The sequence below is a fragment of the Gastrolobium bilobum genome, unplaced genomic scaffold (genome assembly GCF_033153095.1).
Source record: "Gastrolobium bilobum isolate Gb01-03AN ecotype WA unplaced genomic scaffold, APGP_CSIRO_Gbil_v1 utg11897, whole genome shotgun sequence".
NCBI lineage: Eukaryota > Viridiplantae > Streptophyta > Magnoliopsida > Fabales > Fabaceae > Gastrolobium > Gastrolobium bilobum.
In genome coordinates this window covers 271,708-290,306 of record NW_026897107.1, presented here as the reverse complement: position 1 = coordinate 290,306, position 18,599 = coordinate 271,708, and the positions used below count along the sequence as shown (strand labels likewise).

The window sequence follows — 18,599 nt, the reverse complement described above, 5'->3', positions numbered from 1 at the left end:
ACCCTACTACCACCTTTGTACCACACCACAAATCAAATTTTCCTGCCTTGCCATCTACTGTACCTATCAACAAACCAAGTTCTCTAGCCTTACCACCTCCAGCATCCAGTAGGAGGGTGTCTAATGAATATCTGCAGAAGAGAAGGGATTTGGGTTTGTGCTATACTTGTGATGAGAAGTGGAATTCTAAGCACATATGTAATTCTATGGAGAGTGACCAGAATCCTAGAGCTTTGCAATTTCATATTCAGATGAATGGCAGGTCAGTTCCTATTCTCATAGATTCAGGCAGTTCTCATAACTTTGTGCAAAAGGAACTAGCTCTCAGTTTAGGCTTGCCTATGATTAAAGTCCCAAAAATGAGGGTATTCTTAGGAAATGGGGATTTTCTGGTGTGTGAAAAGAAGTGTCCTGCTGCTGTGATGAACATTCAGGGGCATGACTTTGTGGTGGACCTTTGGATTATTGATTTAACTGGTCTAGGAATTATTTTGGGTATCATGTGGTTGAGTACTTTGGGAAAAGTTATCCATGATTATACTGATCTATCAATGGAATTTAATTGGCACAATCAGAGGATAATTTTGAGGGGAGAGGGAGGCAGTAATAAGAGTTCTTCTGCTGAATGCTTTGCTTTACCTCAAATTGATGCTGTCACCATGCTTTCGGGGGAAATCAGTGTCAAGGAAGGATTAACAGAATTGTCAACAGTAAAGGATATAATTCCTTTGGCTGTGTGGAACGTTTTGGTTCAGTACCAAGATGTCTTTCAAGTACCACAGGGACTACCTCCTGCTAAGGGATTATGACCATGCTATCCACTTACAAGCAGATTCCAAGCCAGTTAATGTGCGGCCCTATAGATATGGTCATCATCAAAAATCTGAAATCGAGAAGCAAGTGGCTGATTTGTTAGTTTCTGGTTTCATTAAGGTTAGCAGAAGTCCCTATTCTTCACCAGTTCTGCTTGTGAAAAAGCATGACAATTCTTGGCGAATGTGCATTGATTATAGAGCTTTAAATAAAATAACAATAAGGGATCGATTCCCAATCCCTACTATAGATGAACTACTTGATGAATTGAGAGGAGCAAGTGTATTTTCCAAGTTGGATTTAAGAAGTGGATATCACCAAATACGGTTACTTCCTCAAGACACTCTCAAGACAGCCTTTAGGACTCATGATGGACATTATGAGTTTTTGGTAATGCCATTTGGTTTGACAAATGCTCCATCTACATTCCAATCGGCAATGAATCAAATGTTTAGACCCTATTTGAGACGATTCATCATAGTGTTCTTTGATGACATCTTGATATATAGTGTTTCTCTTGATGAACACTTGATTCATTTGCAATTGGCCTTAGAATGCTTGCAACAGAATCAGTTTAAGGTCAAAATTAGTAAATGTGGGTTTGCTCTATTTGAAGTGGACTATTTAGGACATCTTGTTTCAGGAGGGGGGGTTAAGGCTGACCCCAAGAAGATTTGTGCAATGATGGATTGGCCTCAACCAAAGAATATGAAGCAACTTAGGGGTTTCATTGGCTTAACTGGGTATTATAGAAGATTTATCCGCCAATATGCCACCTTGGCAGCTCCTCTCACTGACTTGCTTAGGAGTGACTCTTTTGTTTGGAATGATGAAGCTGCAACAGCTTTCCAATTGCTTAAGGAAACCATGAGTTCCACTCCTGTCCTTATTTTACCTGACTTCTCTCTTCCTTTTGTAGTTGAAACTGATGCATCATCAATTGGCATAGGGGCTGTATTGTTGCAGAACAGCAGACCAATATCGTTTTTCAGTAAGAAATTGGGACCTAGAATGAGGGTGGCATCAACCTATGTTAGGGAACTTTTTGCTGTCACTGAAGCTGTGAAGAAATGGAGGCATTATTTGCTTGGCTCTAAGTTTGTTATCAAGACTGATCATAGGAGCTTGAAGGAACTTCTTTCTCAAACAGTCCAGACCTTGGAACAGCAAAGGTATGCTTGTAAGTTGATGGGATATGACTTTGTTATCGAGTATAAGCCTAGTAGTTCTAATATTGTGGCTGATTCCTTATCTCGAATGTATGAAGAAGAAAAGGGAGGTATTACCCTGTCCTTGTTATCTGAAATTCATTTTGATATCATGGATCAACTTAAGGGGGAGAATACTTCTGATCCTGAATTGTTGTCTTTACATTCTAAGTTGAGCAAGGGTATCTCTGTTGATCCTCATATTACAGCAAGGGATGAAGTGCTGTATTACAAAAATCGTTTGCTGTTAAGTTCCACATCTGAATTGAAGCAAATTCTGCTGAATGAGGCACATGCTACTCCCATTGGGGGACATGCGGGTGTGACTCGCACCTTGCTGCGACTATCTGCTTCATTCCATTGGCCGCATATGAGGAAGGAGGTAACTGAATTGATCAAGAATTGCTCCATATGCCAAATGGTGAAAAAAGCAACAACACCTCCTTTTGGGTTGCTCCAGCCGTTGCCAATTCCAAATGGGGTGTTTGAAGACATCAGCATGGATTTCATCACTGGCTTACCCTCTTCTCGAAACTTCACAATCATCTTTGTGGTGGTGGATCGTCTTTCTAAATATGCACATTTTGGTGCATTGGCTAGTCCGTATACAGCAGCTAAGGTAGCATCTCTCTTTTGTGATATGGTTGTAAAATTGCATGGTTATCCAAAGACTATTGTATCTGATAGGGATAGTGTCTTCTTAAGTCAATTTTGGACCTTGCTGTTCAAATTTAGTGGGACCAAGCTGCATACTAGCACATCTTATCACCCCCAATCGGATGGGCAATCTGAAGTGACTAATAGATACTTAGAACAGTATCTTCGAGCGTTTTGTTCGGATGAAAACCATAAATGGTCATTGTGCTTGAGTTGGGCAGAATTACATTACAACCCAGCACATCATGCTTCTATTGGTATGAGTCCTTTCCAGGCACTCTATGGCAAGCTGACACAAGTAATTCCTTATTACTCTAAAGGGCTAGTCAAGGTGGAGGCAGTGGATACAGCCTTAGTTCACAGAAATACCTTACTGGCTCAACTTAAAAATCACTTGCAGGGAGCACATAATAGAATGAAAATTCATGCAGATAAACATAGGAATGATATATCCTTGGCAGTAGGTGATCTGGTCTTGGTTAAACTACAGCCTTACAGACAGATGACAGCAACTCGAAGGCCAAATCAGAAGTTGGCCAAACGTTATTTTGGTCCATTTCCCATCATCAGGGTGTTGAGTCCGGTTGCTTATCAATTGCAACTTCCAGCAGGATGCAAGATACATTCTTCCTTTCATGTTTCGGTGTTGAAACCTTTTAGGGGTAATCATCCTGATCTTATTCCTACTGTACCTGAATTTGGTCAAGGGAATTATCCTATCCAGGAACCAGTGGCTGCTTTGATGTCTTGCAAAGTTTCTGGCAGAAACAAATTACGAACTCAATGGCTGATTCAATGGTCTCATTCTTTGCCTGAAGATTCTTCTTGGGAGGATGAAGAAGACCTCAAGCTTCATTATCCTAATTTGAACCTTGAGGACAAGGTTGATTTGGAAGAGGAGGGTAATGTTACGAGCAAAAGAAAGAGAGGAGCTCCTACATGGGCTAAGGACTTTATAGTGGATGTTTAATTGCATTTTTATGAACTGAGGTACTGCATGTCAGTATTGTAGGAAGGGTATAATAGTCATTAAGCTGTCATAAGCTGTTAGATGAGGTGGCAGTTAGTTAGGAATTGTAGCCATGTGTCCAATTGGTGGAATGCATAAGGTTAGTTAGTTGTCAAGTGTTTAAAGGGCAATTGTAAATAGAGAAGACTTCATTCTGAATAATATACACTTTGTGAATTCTTTCAATTCTTCTCTTGCTTCTTTGTTAGGGTTCTTACCTCTTAACAGTTACCAAGCTCAGGATTATGATAAACCCATATTCCAAGCAATGGTTGAACACAGAGAAGGAAACGACAAAGTGCCTTGTAAGATGACACACCCTCACACCACTCAACACGTTATGATTATTTACCCGGTTATACCCCTCTCTACCCGGGTAAATAATTCAAACATTTTTCCAGATTCAAGAAATATACCCGGGTAGGTAAAAAATTTCAAAATATACCCGGGTAGGTAGGGGTGTACCCGGGTAGGTTTCATGGTCAACGGTCAAACATGGACAGATTGATGTTATGTTTTCTGGAGAGGTTATATTTTTGAAATGGTTTATAAATAGGGTCGATTTGGTAATTAACTATTAAAAAAAGGCTATAGTGGTCAAAAAGCCCCGAATTCTTAGAACAAAGTTGCTGGAGTAGGTTGTGTGAAATACCTCCATGTTAAATATATTTATGGTTTGATTTTCTCGTGTTGCATGAGAATTATTTTCTTGATTCAACTAGTGGTGGGTTCCACATTTATTAAAAAATAAAAAAGATAAAAAGCATTACACGCAAATCGAATGGTCACAACATAAGAAAATATTTCTCATGCAACATGAGAAATATTTTTTCCATATTAATAATAATAATAATAATAATAATAATAATAATATGGAGAAATTATACTTACTACTTTTTTTTCTTAGTATCAAATTTTAATTGTTAATTTCCGTCAATTCAATAGTTATAATTTATTAAAAATTAAAAATTAATTAATAAATATGACCCAACAAATTATAACCATTAGAATACTGAAAAATAAGAATCAAATTTTGGTAGTATGAGGTAATAACAAAAAAGTAATAAATTTAACTTTTCTCATAATAATAATAATAATATTCATTTGGACCAAATGCAGTTTTACTCCCAAAAACTAATGTCATGATCTAGGGCTCAACACTAATGATGGCAATGGTGCTAAATTGCTAATGGTAATGGCTGCGGTGATACTCATTACAACATTGGTAGAGTGGCAACGATGGTTGGGATGGCAATGGTCAAGACAGCATACATGGTTGTTCGAGTATCAAACAGAGATCGTTGTTGCTGTTATGTTAGAGACTGCATCGTATTAATTATTGCTTATTTGAGTTACAATTCTTAGGATCTGGATTAAGAATTGACAAGATCTTTATTTAGTTATATCTCAATACCTTGGATATGTTTATTCCAAGTTCCAACTTACAATTTTTATTTTGGAAGCCATACCAAAACCTGAAATTTGGAATTGAGGGTCCAATCCATTCCATTTCCAAGTGCCACATGGGACCTTACAGAATTCAGAAACTCCACCATATCCCCATCCCCATCCACTAATAATACGTATTCATTAATGAATTCACTGAAAGTCTCACCACTGTCATGTTAGCATGAAAAAAATAAAATGCAGGAAAGAAATGATGAGCAGTCCTGCATTAAACTAATATTTTAATATATTAAAAATTTCACATTTTCACAACGGATTAACGTTTTGTCTTACGCAATTATAATATTAAAGTAATAATTTTTTTATTTTTTATGTCAACGGACAGATTTTGAAAAAAAAAAATAATATTATAGGAAAAAATATTTGTCCTTTTAAAGAATATAATTTTGTATCATTTTAGATGAAACAACGTCGTTTTAGTGCATATTGGAAATTTTTTACATTCTCTCTCCTTAGGCAAATATTTTTTCTAATATTATAATTATGTATTTTCTAAGATGGGAAAAAAGTATCTAATATTTTTTTAGATGAATTTATCTAATGTTCATCAAAACAACACATTTTTTAGGTGAAAAAAATTAAAAAATTAGAATGAAAAAGACTATTATAACTCTGAAATAAATTAAAATTACAAAAATACAATAATTTCTGCCCAAAACGACATGATTTCAATGAATATTAAATAAAGTTATTTAAAGTAACTTAAAAAAACAAACACTTTCCAAGATATATAAAACACAACTTAACGCAAAAAAGTCTCTCTCACAAAAGGTAAGGTGTTATTTCCTATAAAAAAATATAATCAAGTGGAAGTATGTTATTAAGGGAAACTTTTAAAGTGATGCGGCCTATTTTTTTAGAGTGGTCCTTTTTTTTATTTTTGAAAAAATGGACTTCTCTTTTTGTCCCTCACTTTTTTGAAAATTTCCTCTAACTCTTTTGTTCTTTTCTACTTTTGGAATGTTCCATGTGTATGGGGTCTACCAAAATAAAGCTCTTTATTAAGGCTTAATTGAGACAATATTGTAACCTTTTTTGTGTGATTTTATAAAATTATATTGAACTACCAAACAACTTTATGATATTCAACGTTAAATTCTATTCATTAACATATTTTTGTAATTTTATTTAAAAGTTATTAAATGCGAGCAAAAAAAAAATGAATATTTCTCTTAAGTACCACTACTTCTCCCATGTTGGAGGTAATGAGTTTGAGAGAGAAAAATTTAGAAATGTTTGAAATATTACATCAAGAGACATCAAGTTCGGAATACTCAATAATATTACCTCTAGGTTAGAAAACATTATAGATAATGCAAGTTATTGGACTCCAGCTCATGTGGATCCAAATATTCATACTTTCACCTACTGAACTTGTATATAAACATATTATTAGATTATATTATTAATATATCCAACATGATATTCATATTATGTAGGTATTCGAACTCTTAATTGTTTATAATTGTGGTTAAAGTTTACAACAAAAACATCAAATAATATGAATACATTTTCACTAAGAAATGACTCGTAAATAGAAAAAAAAAAGTATTATGTTTTACTCTTTGACATCATAACTGCAATTAATTATGAGATTCATAATAACTTGCAAATAAATAACATTGTTGAGTTTATAAATGTGCACTTAAAATAAATATTTGATATATTTATGAATTTTTTCATAGAGCAATCAGAGAGTGGTGCAAATAAAGCTATCGGTTCTAATTTATTAACTATATGAGTTGTCTGATTTTTGGTAAATATGTTGAAAAATATAATAGGTAAGTTTTATTTTATATTTCATTGTATAGAACATGAAGTCAAGAAGGAAATATATTTTAATTAGAGTATAACGTTTATTACGTTATCTGGACGTTAGTTGAGCAAAAAAGCGAGAAAGTTGTGTAGTGTGGTTTAGAGGATTTTATTTCATTGGGAATAGCAACACTCCGATTTTGGGAAGAAAAAAATAAAAAAGAAAAAAGAAAGAGAGATGGCGTGGGAAGCTAAGCTATAATTGGTAAGAGCAGAATCCTACGTTGTCCCGAGTAGAGGAGAGGAGAGGAGAGGAGAGGGGCCCAGCGAGCAGAAGGTGAAGGAGAAGGTGATGAATCCATTGTCTTGGCGCGTGCGATGGGCCTCTCAAACCTCAGATCAGTCACTATCGTTTTGGGAGTTTCCAACTTGTTGGTACTCCTCATCGGTTCCTTTCTCATTTTCCAATCTTACCCTCTCTGTCCTTCCCGCTTCTTCCTCTTCCTTCCTTTTCTCGCCGTTTCTCTCTCCGCCTTTCTTAGGATTCTAGTCATGCTTCTAACCGGAATTGCCCAAAAACAAGCCGCCCTCCTCATTCTTGACGACACCTCCGACGACCCTCTTTCTCGCCTCCACAGACGGGTATTTATTTATTTATTTATTTATTTATTCAACATTTCCAATTCTCATTGAAATCAATGACATTCATTCTTGTGCTTTTGACATCTCATTGCATTATTAGGTAAGGTATAAGAAATGGCTTCGGTGGAGTCGATGTACCGTTGTGGTTGTAGTGCTCCAATTTTTATGTGCAACTTACCTTTTGTTCAATTCTGCTGACTCTTCCTCCACAGCTACGACATCTTCTCATTGTGCTTTAGGTAGGTGAGTTCGACTTCTCCACCTTCTCCTTCTCCTCCTCCTTTGTAGATTACACATTGCTTATTATCTATCACCACCAATAGTTTTAAGTTTTAACATTTCCAATCTCATATATGCTCCTTTGGTTATTAAGTTCAGGATTGTTTACTTCTCTTGGAATCTTACGGCCCTGCATTTATTGTAATGCAGAATCGAAATGGAACTCTGACTGGGGCAAGCACAAGCTACTATCATTATTCGTCATCATAGTGTGTTTCGTTGCTATAGTGCAGTGCTTTGCAGGATCCGATGTTCTTAATTGGAGATCTTTCTATCAAACCCATGATAATGCTTGGAAAAGCCATTATAGAGAGATGTTCGATAATGGCATACGCGAGACCTTGTGTTGTCTTGGCCGGGTTAAATACTTGTATGCACCTGTGGTTTTATTTGCTTGCAGAACTTCTCACTATTTTTTAACTCTGACCTCTGGTCCTTTGATCCCCTCCGTAGGAGTGCATTGGAAGAAGATGAAGTCTATTCAGTTGCAAGATTATTGGGTGATCTTGTTGCTTATCGTGCTTCGGGAACTGGACATATGGAACTCTTGGCAGGTTTTGTTCAAATTGTGCTCTGTAGCATTTTGGCCTTTTTTTTATGTCACGCAACATCATCCTGAAGGGATTTTTATAGTTCAAAGTTCAAACTATCCTCTGCACTCTAAATATTCGTGAAGAATATGAGCAAGTGAGCCGATGATTCTTGCACTCAATGCGGGATTTTTGGGTAGCTATGTCAAATAAGGTGGCTATAATATCCTCTTTTAAACGAAGCAGCAAATTGTAACAGAATATACAACAGCAACCAACAACCGAGCCTTATTAAAGTTTTTGGGTTTCAAACAAGAGGAATAGGGGAGGCCATTCACTTGTTTAGTGGTTTATTGAATTTTCCTTTCCTTTTTTCTTTTCATCAATGTACTTAATGAACACAATAAATTACCTTATTTACTAAATGCTAATATATCAGTTGCCTTCCATTATGTGCTGCTGTTCTTCACTTGTCAGGATCAGGAGCACTTGTGGTTGAAGGGGTCGAGTTTGAAGGATGTAGCTATTACAGGATTTATACTGTTATCCAAATAGGAGTATTTGTGTTAATGGGTCATCTTTCAGATGGATGACATAGCATATTACTTTCATAACGTTGACCTCACCGACTTTTCATTAGGAATATAGCCTGAAACAATCTAACTTAAGCTTCATGTTACCTCTTTGTAGTGTATGACATTCAAGTTTTTTGATGTTCAGGTTTAGCTTTACTTCAAAACCATGCAAAATCTTCAGAATCCTATGAAGAATCCACTGAAGCACCAGAGATGCAAATTAGGGAGGCTGCAGCTCTTCATAAATTTGCTGAAGCTGCATACACAGTATTGCTAAAAACTTATTTCAAATTAATGTTTTGGTTTTTTTACTAACTTGCTTTGAACATTTATCTTGTGTTCAATGATGCAGGGTCCATTGCTTGATGTCGGACGAAATCCTTTCATATTTCCTTGTGCATGGCTCTATAGACAAGGAATTTTATCTCCTTGGACACGCAATAGGTGGTTTTTTGCTGGATTTTCAATTCTGTGGTGAATATAGCTGAATTCTTATTAACTTGGACTTTTTTAATTTACGAGTTATTGGTTGTGTAATTACATCTTTACAGTCAAGGTGGTTTTGGTACTTGTTCTTCATAACCTAGAAATGGTCTATAAACTCCAAAATGTATATTACTTATCAGAGATATATAGTTGGAGGGCTCTACTGTATTGGTGTGTTTCTCTAGTTTGATTGGTCCTTCTCTCTTTCTTTTCATTCAATGTGTTTACTCTCCCCCATCTTTATAGTTTTTTTCTTCTCTCTTTGCTGGTATTTCTTTCATCAAAAGAAATAAAGTTATTATATTGTGGTGGTCTAGTAGATCAAATACAGAATGTCACATTATGTATATATTTTCAAATTCTTGTAAGCAAGCTCATAAATTTTAAATTTGTAGATGTCATCTGAATAGTTGTGCCCATATTTTTCTTCAGGTCATATGTACTCTGGCACTCAAGCATACTGGCATTAGCATATCTTTGGATTTTCTACGTTCTATCTGTCTCTTCATCTCTTTTTTACCCTATGTCTCTTTTGCAATCTTTTTCAATGTGCATAAATTCAAAGAATATCATTTTAAACACTGAATTTTTATGTTCCCATTTCATCTTCTTAGACGACCTGTATTGGATGGTGATAACTGGTGGCGAGGTCATGCTGCGGCATTTCTAAAGTATGTCAATTTGCCTCCAGAAGTGCTTAGACATGGACGAGTCAACCAGGTTAGAGAATTCAAATATTTGAATGTGCTCTACATGAGATGTGCTGGTCATAAGAGATAGAGGCTTACCATTCAAAATGCAAAAGAATGAAATATAATAGGAAACCTGACTAGATTTTACAAAGATGAAGAGGGACATGGATATTAGTGATAATAAATAAAATAATGCTGAAAATATGTTGCCGCCATTATGTTTTAATTTTGTTAAAGGGGGCTCATCATCAATAATAAAACACACAAAAAACTGAAGGTAGATGTCACTAGCCAGTAGCCAACAATAGTATGATTGCTTTCTTTTAGCTTCAGGCTCTTTTTTAAGATCAAAGAAGGGATGGCCTTATAGCATTAAGCAAATTATGGCCTTTCTTTGTGTCAAACCCATGTCCTTTGTAAGGGTGTTTCCTTAATAGATAGTCGAGGGGATTGGACAGCCTTATGTATTGAAGTCAGTGTGCTCTGATTTTATTTATTTATTTATTTTTGTACTTAGGAGGATATCTAATAATATTCTTTACGGAAAATGATTATGATAGGTATCAAGGGGAATAAAAGAGAATTAAGAGAACCAACAGAACAACTGTATATATTACTAAAAGATCTGTTACAGCTAGATAAAATATGAAAACACTCAAAGAACAGAGATAGAAATTGAGATAAAACGAAAAAGAAAATGATATAGTGCAATTAGAGAGGCCCTGATTCTGTCCCAAGTCCAGTCACAGCCTAAATTCCCAGATATCCTCTTCATTGTTCGACCTTTTCTTAAATAGTTTACAGTCTTGCACACCAGCCTAGTAGCAGCAGCGGTTTTGAGCCCATAAGGAATATTTTCAAATCACCAATTGAGAAGATTCTATTCTCTTCCCTGCATAGTTAGTTAGCCACCTCAGCACCTTTTGGAGCCCCATTCCCCTGTGGTTGCACTTAGAATACACCCTCAATTATGTATTCGTATCAGATTACTTCCCTAATCACTTTAAGCTTTTAAATATAAATCTGATAAATAATAGCTTTTCAGTACAAACTTGATCTTTTTCGGCAGCCTTTATTTAAGAAGGCTTGCTTATTAGGCTAGTCATATCTCATTTATGGAATTCACTGTTTCCTAGAAAAGTGGATTTATACTTTCTAATATGATAATCGGATACATATAAACATAATAAATGAACTGGCCTGTTCAGAATTATAAGAACTTAAGTAGATTTTGGTTTATTCAGGAAGCTAATTTACTATGTAATGCAAACTGACTGGCTGCTGCCTGATTTTTCAATTGGACTAATCAGTATATCTGTCCCAATATTTTGATCCCAAATGATGGTAATTTTTAATTTTAAACGTGGGGAAATTCAGAGCTATCCAACTTAAGATGGTAATGTGCATGATATTTTGACTATTTCTGTTTTTGACTGCATGATATTCAGGGCTTGTTTTCTGTCTGATATCTGTGCCAGGTCAAGTGTCAAGCTGCATACTTTATTGTGGTTCTACATCATCTACAAACTGTTGTAATTGCTATACGTGGAACTGAAACCCCTGAGGACCTAATAACCGATGGGTTATGCACAGAATGCACCCTTTCTCCAGAAGACTTGGCTGGTTTGATGAAGTACTTTTCATTCTCCCCCATTTCACCCTTTCAACATACACAAACAGATATAGAGCTCTATAAACATTAAAAACATTTATAGACATGTGGTTGTAAACATTGTAATAAGAGGGCAAGTCTCGAGCAATGGTGAAACCGTTCCTTTGTGACCTAGTTACAAGTTTAAATCCAGGAAGGACTTTCCTCACCCCTACCTTTGTGTGCATATACTAATGTATATGCACCTGATGAATATCGACATGCATTAAATCCAAGCCACACACAATGTTTTCCTTTAGAAGGGGGGATGTGGATGATAGAGTCCAATAATTATTGCTTTCAGTTTTGTTTTAACGTCAGTTTTATCCTTATTAAATAAGTGGATCACATCTATCTAGACACCGTATTTGGATCTTCTTGGTATCTAAGATAGTAAAATGTTTATTTGATTATCAGTTGTTCTGTGTCGTTGAAAGGTGTATATATATCGATGCCAGGTTTATTCGAAAACCTTACGAGAACTCCTTTATCTATTAATTGAAGCTATTTCCGTTTGGAGTTGCAATAGATATTATCAACAGATAGTTGTATATCATATTTTTGTAGGAATTAGGAAGTGTAGAGAATGAGTGAGGAAGAGAGAAAAACTTACAAAATTATGTTGGGAGTACGTGGTTGCTACATTTGTACTAATGTCACAAATCACAAGCCTATTCACAAAGACAGTGCAGCTATAAGAAAATATTTGAGTCTTTCAATCCTTTTGTCTGAAAATGATCAAAAAGATGTTTTAGTTTGTCGATGCCTTCTTTGTGACTGCTTATGATGACAACATGCGTGTTTTATCAACACCTTGTGCTGTCAGAATGCTGGGATAATGTTGGGAGGGCATCTTATAGTAGTACCAAGATAATAATATTTTGAGCACTAAACAATGGCCTACTTTGAGAATAACTGTTTCTGAATTTGAGTGAGCAATACATAGGCACAAAACAATCAATAAATCTCAAAATGTTAAGGTTCAATTTGACCTGCTAAAGTTTAGGACAATGGCATATTCTTTGATATTGCAGTCAGATCAGAAATATGGTTTTCAAATGACTCTGCAGTTGGTGACTGATAGGCTCTCAGATTAAGCATAACTAGGATTGTAAAGGAATAAGAAAGAGAGAGAGAGAGAAAGGTAGAAAGGATGGTGTTTGTATTCCGAAACATAGACTACAAAAGGAAGGATCCTCTTACAAGGGCTGTCCCCTTCTCCCAACTAAGACCGTCTCAGTTTGAGTTATTTTCTAAAAGATCCCTCCTCATTACGGTTTCCCCTATTTAACTATATAACCTCCTGGCTGCCACTGTGATGGTCTATAAACCCACTAACCTCCTATTGTTTATTCCTTTTGGAATATACCCTCAAAACATTATTCTCCTTATTAAGAGATTGGTCATGCCTAACAGTGACACAACTAGGAATCTGATTTATCGCATGTTATACTGTATGACTATCAACTATATTTTTAAGCCTTCCTTACACAATGGCGAATCACAGAGCGAGCCTTCGAACAGTGATAAGGTTGCTCCTTGTGACCGGAAGGTCACGGGTTGTAAATATGGGAAACATCTTTGCAAAAAATGGAAGGGTAAAGCAGCGTAAAATCGACCCTCACTATTATTCTCTCAAGTCGGAAAGTCTTGTGTACTGGGGTTTAACCTTTTTTATGCAATGGCAAATGACATCCCGTTGAGTTCTCTCTATCTGCAGAAAGCATCATAAGAAACCCTGTATCTTCTCTTCTATATATGTCAGTTTCAGTTCCAATGCATAATTGATTATATGCCCCCAAACTGTATAGATCTTTTCCATGTTCTAACATTATTTTGGTCCCTCACTTCAATATTTTATGTTCCTGTTTTCAGCTGCAACCACATTCATTCTGTTATAAAGAAAAATGTGACTTCATCATTCCCTCACTATGGACATTCAGGTATAGTTGAGGCTGCACGAGAGATTTTTATGCAGATTGAAGGAAATCCTGAAGAGCATGGTAAGAGATGCTTCAGGCTCTTTAAACTCATTGTTCTTTGGACTAGAGAGTCAATCTTATCAGTTCATTTCTTTTCCTTTATCCTGCTTTCTATTATCACTTTGGTTATGTGAGATTGAAATCATGACCATAGAATGCTTATGTAATTAAGTAAAACATTGTACTTTTCATATACCAATTCCCAAAATAAAATTGAAATTTTATTTAATTAATTTTTTTTTCATTTCTTACATAAAATAAACTCCATTTTTTACAACAGTTGCTTTTCAAAATGGAAATGCAGACTCTGAATCCTATGGACTTCTTTCTAAATTACTGGGAGTTGGTTGCGAATGCTTTGGATATAATGTCCGCATAGTTGGGCATTCACTTGGAGGTGCTATAGCTGCATTGCTCGGACTGAAAGTATGGCATTTTTCTCTTAGAAAGGATTTGCATAATTTCTAATTGTGCATCTTCAGTAAACATAATCTGGTATTTTGATTGTATTAAGAACTAGGATCTCATTGAAAGGCTGTTCTGAAAACATTTGTATCTGGAAAACATATATTCCTTGCTTCCTTAACAAACACAAATTGTAGATGCAAATATACATGCAATATTAGAATTATATGTGTCCCAGTTGTATTAGGTTTCTTCTAAGCCAAAGATCTAGGGTGAAACCTATAAAACAGGTAGAATTTTTATGCCAATGACTATTGAATATGTAGAAGAAAGCAAATGCTTCTGTTTGAACTTATGTGTATTTGTCCTGTTTGAACTTATGTGTATTTGTCCTAAAATTAATGAAGGAAATTGGATATGCGATTTTATCTATAAAACAGCTTAATTATCTCTCTGCTTGTACTCAAGAATCCCTTAGTACCATGCACTTAACGATGTTTTCATGAAATAAAAACTATTTTTGTTAGCATATTTTTAAGTGATACTCAAGTTACATCAGATTTAGGGGCTATTTCGAAACTCTACTTAGCACTCTAAATGATTTAATGTTAATTTGATACTGACTGAAAGTGAAAGTGAAGAAGTTCTGAAAACATACATACGTAAGGTCATTTAATAAATTCAGCTGCAACATTTTCTTGTTTAAGTTGTTAAATCGTAGTTGTTTCCTTTTGTATTGCATCATTTATTTTGTTAAATGTAAATAGTTTCCTTGAACATACATTCAGCACTGAAAATGAAAAAAATTTCATACAAGTTCAGTGCTTAATTTGTCATCACTGAACATGCATTTCTTTTGGTTAATATTTTTCCTTTCTTCTCTTTCTTTACATGCTACGTTTTCTTCTAAGCATTTGATTTGATTGCTGATCTTATTCACAGCTATATAACCGCTACCCTAATCTGCATGTTTACTCATATGGGCCCCTCCCATGTCTGGATTTAGTTGTTGCAAATGCATGTTCAGAATTTGTGACAAGGTAATTGCGCTAGTGAAACTATTACACTAGTTTGATTGTTGTGGTTGATTTTCTTTTGGTAACATTTTCAGTTTCCTTTGCTGCTTGCTTTCATTTATGATGCAGCATTATATTTGGAAATGAATTTTCATCTCGCCTTTCAATTGGATCGATTATGCGGCTAAGGGCAGCTGCAATCACATCACTATCACAAGATCCTAAAGCAGATAGTGCCATGATTTTGAGACTTGCACGTCAGTTTCTATTTTTAAGCAAATATCAGAGAAATAAACGTGGGGCAGAGGATGAATCTGGTTATTATTCAGGGGTCACTGTCCAGGAAGATCTGAGCCATCAAATCTGCAGAAGCCAGTGTGAGTGATAATAAAGGTTACTCATCTTTAATAAGATAGTAGGCATGTTGGATAATGCATATTGTTGCTACTATTATGAGTGATGGAAATCATCTGCGTAACTTCATGATTCACCAGATTAGGTTGGCGAAAGGTGTTTTTTCTAATTTCCCTATTGCAGCAGGCAGCAACGAACAAGAGGTTCAAGAAGTTTCAATCTGGACTGAGACTATTAAAAGTGATGTTCTTGCTACAGCTGACCGTGGTGAAGATACACATCTTTTTGGTAGCGAGGGTTGTAAATCGTTTTATTACTCCGATTGTTAGAGTGGGGGTAATGTATATTGTTTATCTAACTGCAGTTTGTTATATTACAGGCAACAATGAGCATGAAGAATTTTCACTCTGGACTGACACTAGGGCAAGGGACCATGTTGTTGAAATTGATAATGCCGAATTTACAAATCCTTTTGCTATAGGTGTACATTCAATTGATGATCCTGTGTCTCAGTTTATAGATACTGTTCCAAACTCTGAAAATAAGGCCGCTGGTGATCCCCCAGAGATGTATCTGCCAGGACTTGTAATTCATATTGTACTGGAGCAGAGAAGACCTCAAACTGATCTTAAGACATCTTGGAGAACACTGGAGAGGGGAAAATGTTATAGAGCTTACGTGGCAAACCGGGAAAGCTTCAAAGATTTTATTGTTTCACCATCCATGTTCCTTGACCATCTCCCTTGGAGGTATGGCAAATTACAACCAGGTCTTTTCCTCATTTCTAAACCTAAATGATTGGATAAGTTCGGACAGAAGTTACGTTGATACTTCTTTTGGTTATATGTTCAACTTTCAGATGTCATGATGCCTTGCAAAAGATATTCAAAGCTCAAACTAGTAAAGATCAAGTAATGGAACCTCACATCATCTGATCTGTAATTGGACAAATCTAATGCTTACTCTGGCATTGAAAGCGACAAGAACTGGATTAGTTTTTGCTCCGGGTTCTTTGTATGGTGATGCTTTTGAGTGAGATCAAGATCTATAACAAGGAATGAGCCTTTTGAGTTTTGAGTCTCTCCTTCGAAGATTAGATTACCGTTTAAGGAAAGTGTATGTGCTTTTTCATATCATGTTAATTCATACATGCTTTCTCAGTTTACTTATATTGTAAATAATCTTCCTCTTCCAGGTGATCTTAACATTAAGGGTGCGGATCCAGAATCATTTTTTTTTTTTTTTAATTTTTGTTTTCGGGAATAGAAATGGATAGAAATAGTGATTGACAAAATCGGTCTATTTTTTTTGTTCTCGAGAACGAACCGATTTAATTTCTGTGCTAGGGAACAGGAAAAAGAATAATTGTTTTTTTGTTCCTGGGTATAAAATGAGAAATACTTGTCTCTTTCAATCACTATCCACCACTACTATTGTCACTACCACCACCATCGTTGCTGCTGTTGCCGTACCACCACCACCATGTCACTGCTACCATCACTATCACCTCCACCACTACTATTACCATGTCAGAGCTACCACCACCACCAATGTTGTCGCTACCACCATCGTCATCGTTACCACCACTATATTATATGAAAAGGAAAGTGATGATTTGAAAAAAAATTATGCTTAATAGGTATGCTACACGGAAGTAATTCTGTTCTGGTGAATTTAGGATTAAAATTTTAAATTTTTTCCAAAATAATACTAAAAAAAATCAAACACATGTATTATTAAAAAGGTGTTGTAGTACCCAATGGGTGCAGCTCAGTTGGTTCCTTGGCGCTGAGTTAGTGGGGTTGGACATGTGTTCGATTCCCGCTGAATCCATTCTTGGGGAAGGGGCTGAATCTTTAGCCATCACTTATCCCCGCACTCCGGATTAGTCCCATAGCTAGCTCAAAGAGTCGAAGCTTGTGGAGATACCGGAGGGAGCCAACTCGCCTCAAAGAGGTAATTAGGGTTGGGTAACTCAAAAAAAAAAAAAAAAAAAAAAAAAAAAAAAAGGTGTTGTAGTGGGTGTTTCCATTCACATAGCGTGGCTGACTTGAATTGGATGGATCCAAGAAATGAAACCCAAGCCCAATTTTTTTTTAAAAAAAAATTGGGTTATTTTCCTTTGCGTCAAATGCCGCTTACTAAGCTTAGAGCTTTTGTTTGTTTCAGTTTTTTATAACATCACATCTCAAATATAATAAACAATTAGGCTAAAAGGAATTAACATTTCTTGTAGCATACGTGTGTTTGGATTTTAAAATCATCAAAATTGGAATTGAATTTATTTGGATTGGAGAGATAATTAGCATTCTGACCATTCTTCATTTATGGTTTGCTCGCTTAGTTTATTGCTAAGCAATGTGAGATTTTACCATGTAGATTTAAATTCCAAACAAACACACGGTTATTTGATAATTGAGAAGCTTTAGCCCAATGATAGTATTGCTGCAGTAAACTAAGAGATGGTGGGTTGGGTTGCTCGTACTTGGTCTTCTTGTCGCTTTCTTGAGTACGAGCTCTATAAGTGTGCATATTCTTTACGCAATTACCATGGTTGCCGTAGACTCGTTCACTTTGTACAGTATTTTCCAAGATTGATCAGGAAAAAAAAAAAAAAAAAAAAAAAACTATGATGCCGTCGTATGCTAATGACTGGTCTATAAAAAAGGTGAAAGCTTGACTCAATGAAATCGAATTTATCGTGAGCCCGACATTCGGTGTTGGCAAGGCATGATTATTCATTTGTTGTCACATTCCAAGATGATGCCTTCTAATTGAGGAGCAGGCAAAGATAGAGGTTAATAATTAGGATGCTGTCGAATCTACTCATGGCTTTGGAGTTGCAACGTACGTGACAAGTGACAACAACTGGTAACAAGTAGCAATACAATTGGTGAGTAGTACATGTAAGTAATACTATCCCTGACTAGTGACTAGTGACTAGTAGTACTACTCCCTTTTTTGGGAGTGGAATAAGAAAAACGCCACTGAGCTGCTCAGCCCCATGCAGAACAGACAAAATATATCTCCGGTTCAGGTAAAGAATCTTCACATAATTTGGATGTCCTCAATGAGTTG

At 35.8% G+C, this 18,599-nt stretch overlaps 1 protein-coding gene across 5 annotated transcripts; it reads left to right on the top strand.

Annotated features, from left to right (window-relative positions):
* Positions 1-7,145: 7,145 nt before the first annotated feature.
* Positions 7,146-16,897, top strand: LOC133304209 (uncharacterized). Of its 5 annotated transcripts, XR_009750574.1 has the most exons (16): positions 7,146-7,551; positions 7,652-7,790; positions 7,981-8,200; positions 8,284-8,384; positions 9,081-9,202; positions 9,288-9,379; positions 10,036-10,141; positions 11,592-11,746; positions 13,640-13,767; positions 14,051-14,172; positions 15,094-15,191; positions 15,297-15,544; positions 15,705-15,818; positions 15,901-16,270; positions 16,381-16,637; positions 16,717-16,897. XR_009750574.1 is itself a non-coding variant. In XM_061504213.1 (15 exons), the coding sequence occupies exons 1-15, from the start codon at positions 7,288-7,290 to the stop codon at positions 16,454-16,456; spliced, it is 2,343 nt and encodes a 780-aa protein (XP_061360197.1). In that variant the 5' UTR covers positions 7,146-7,287; the 3' UTR covers positions 16,457-16,897. The 5 variants fall into 5 exon arrangements, 4 of the variants coding, with proteins under 4 accessions (XP_061360197.1, XP_061360195.1, XP_061360196.1 ...); XM_061504213.1 differs by having other exon boundaries at positions 15,708-15,809; positions 16,381-16,897; XM_061504211.1 differs by having other exon boundaries at positions 15,708-15,818; positions 16,381-16,897.
* Positions 16,898-18,599: the final 1,702 nt, after the last annotated feature.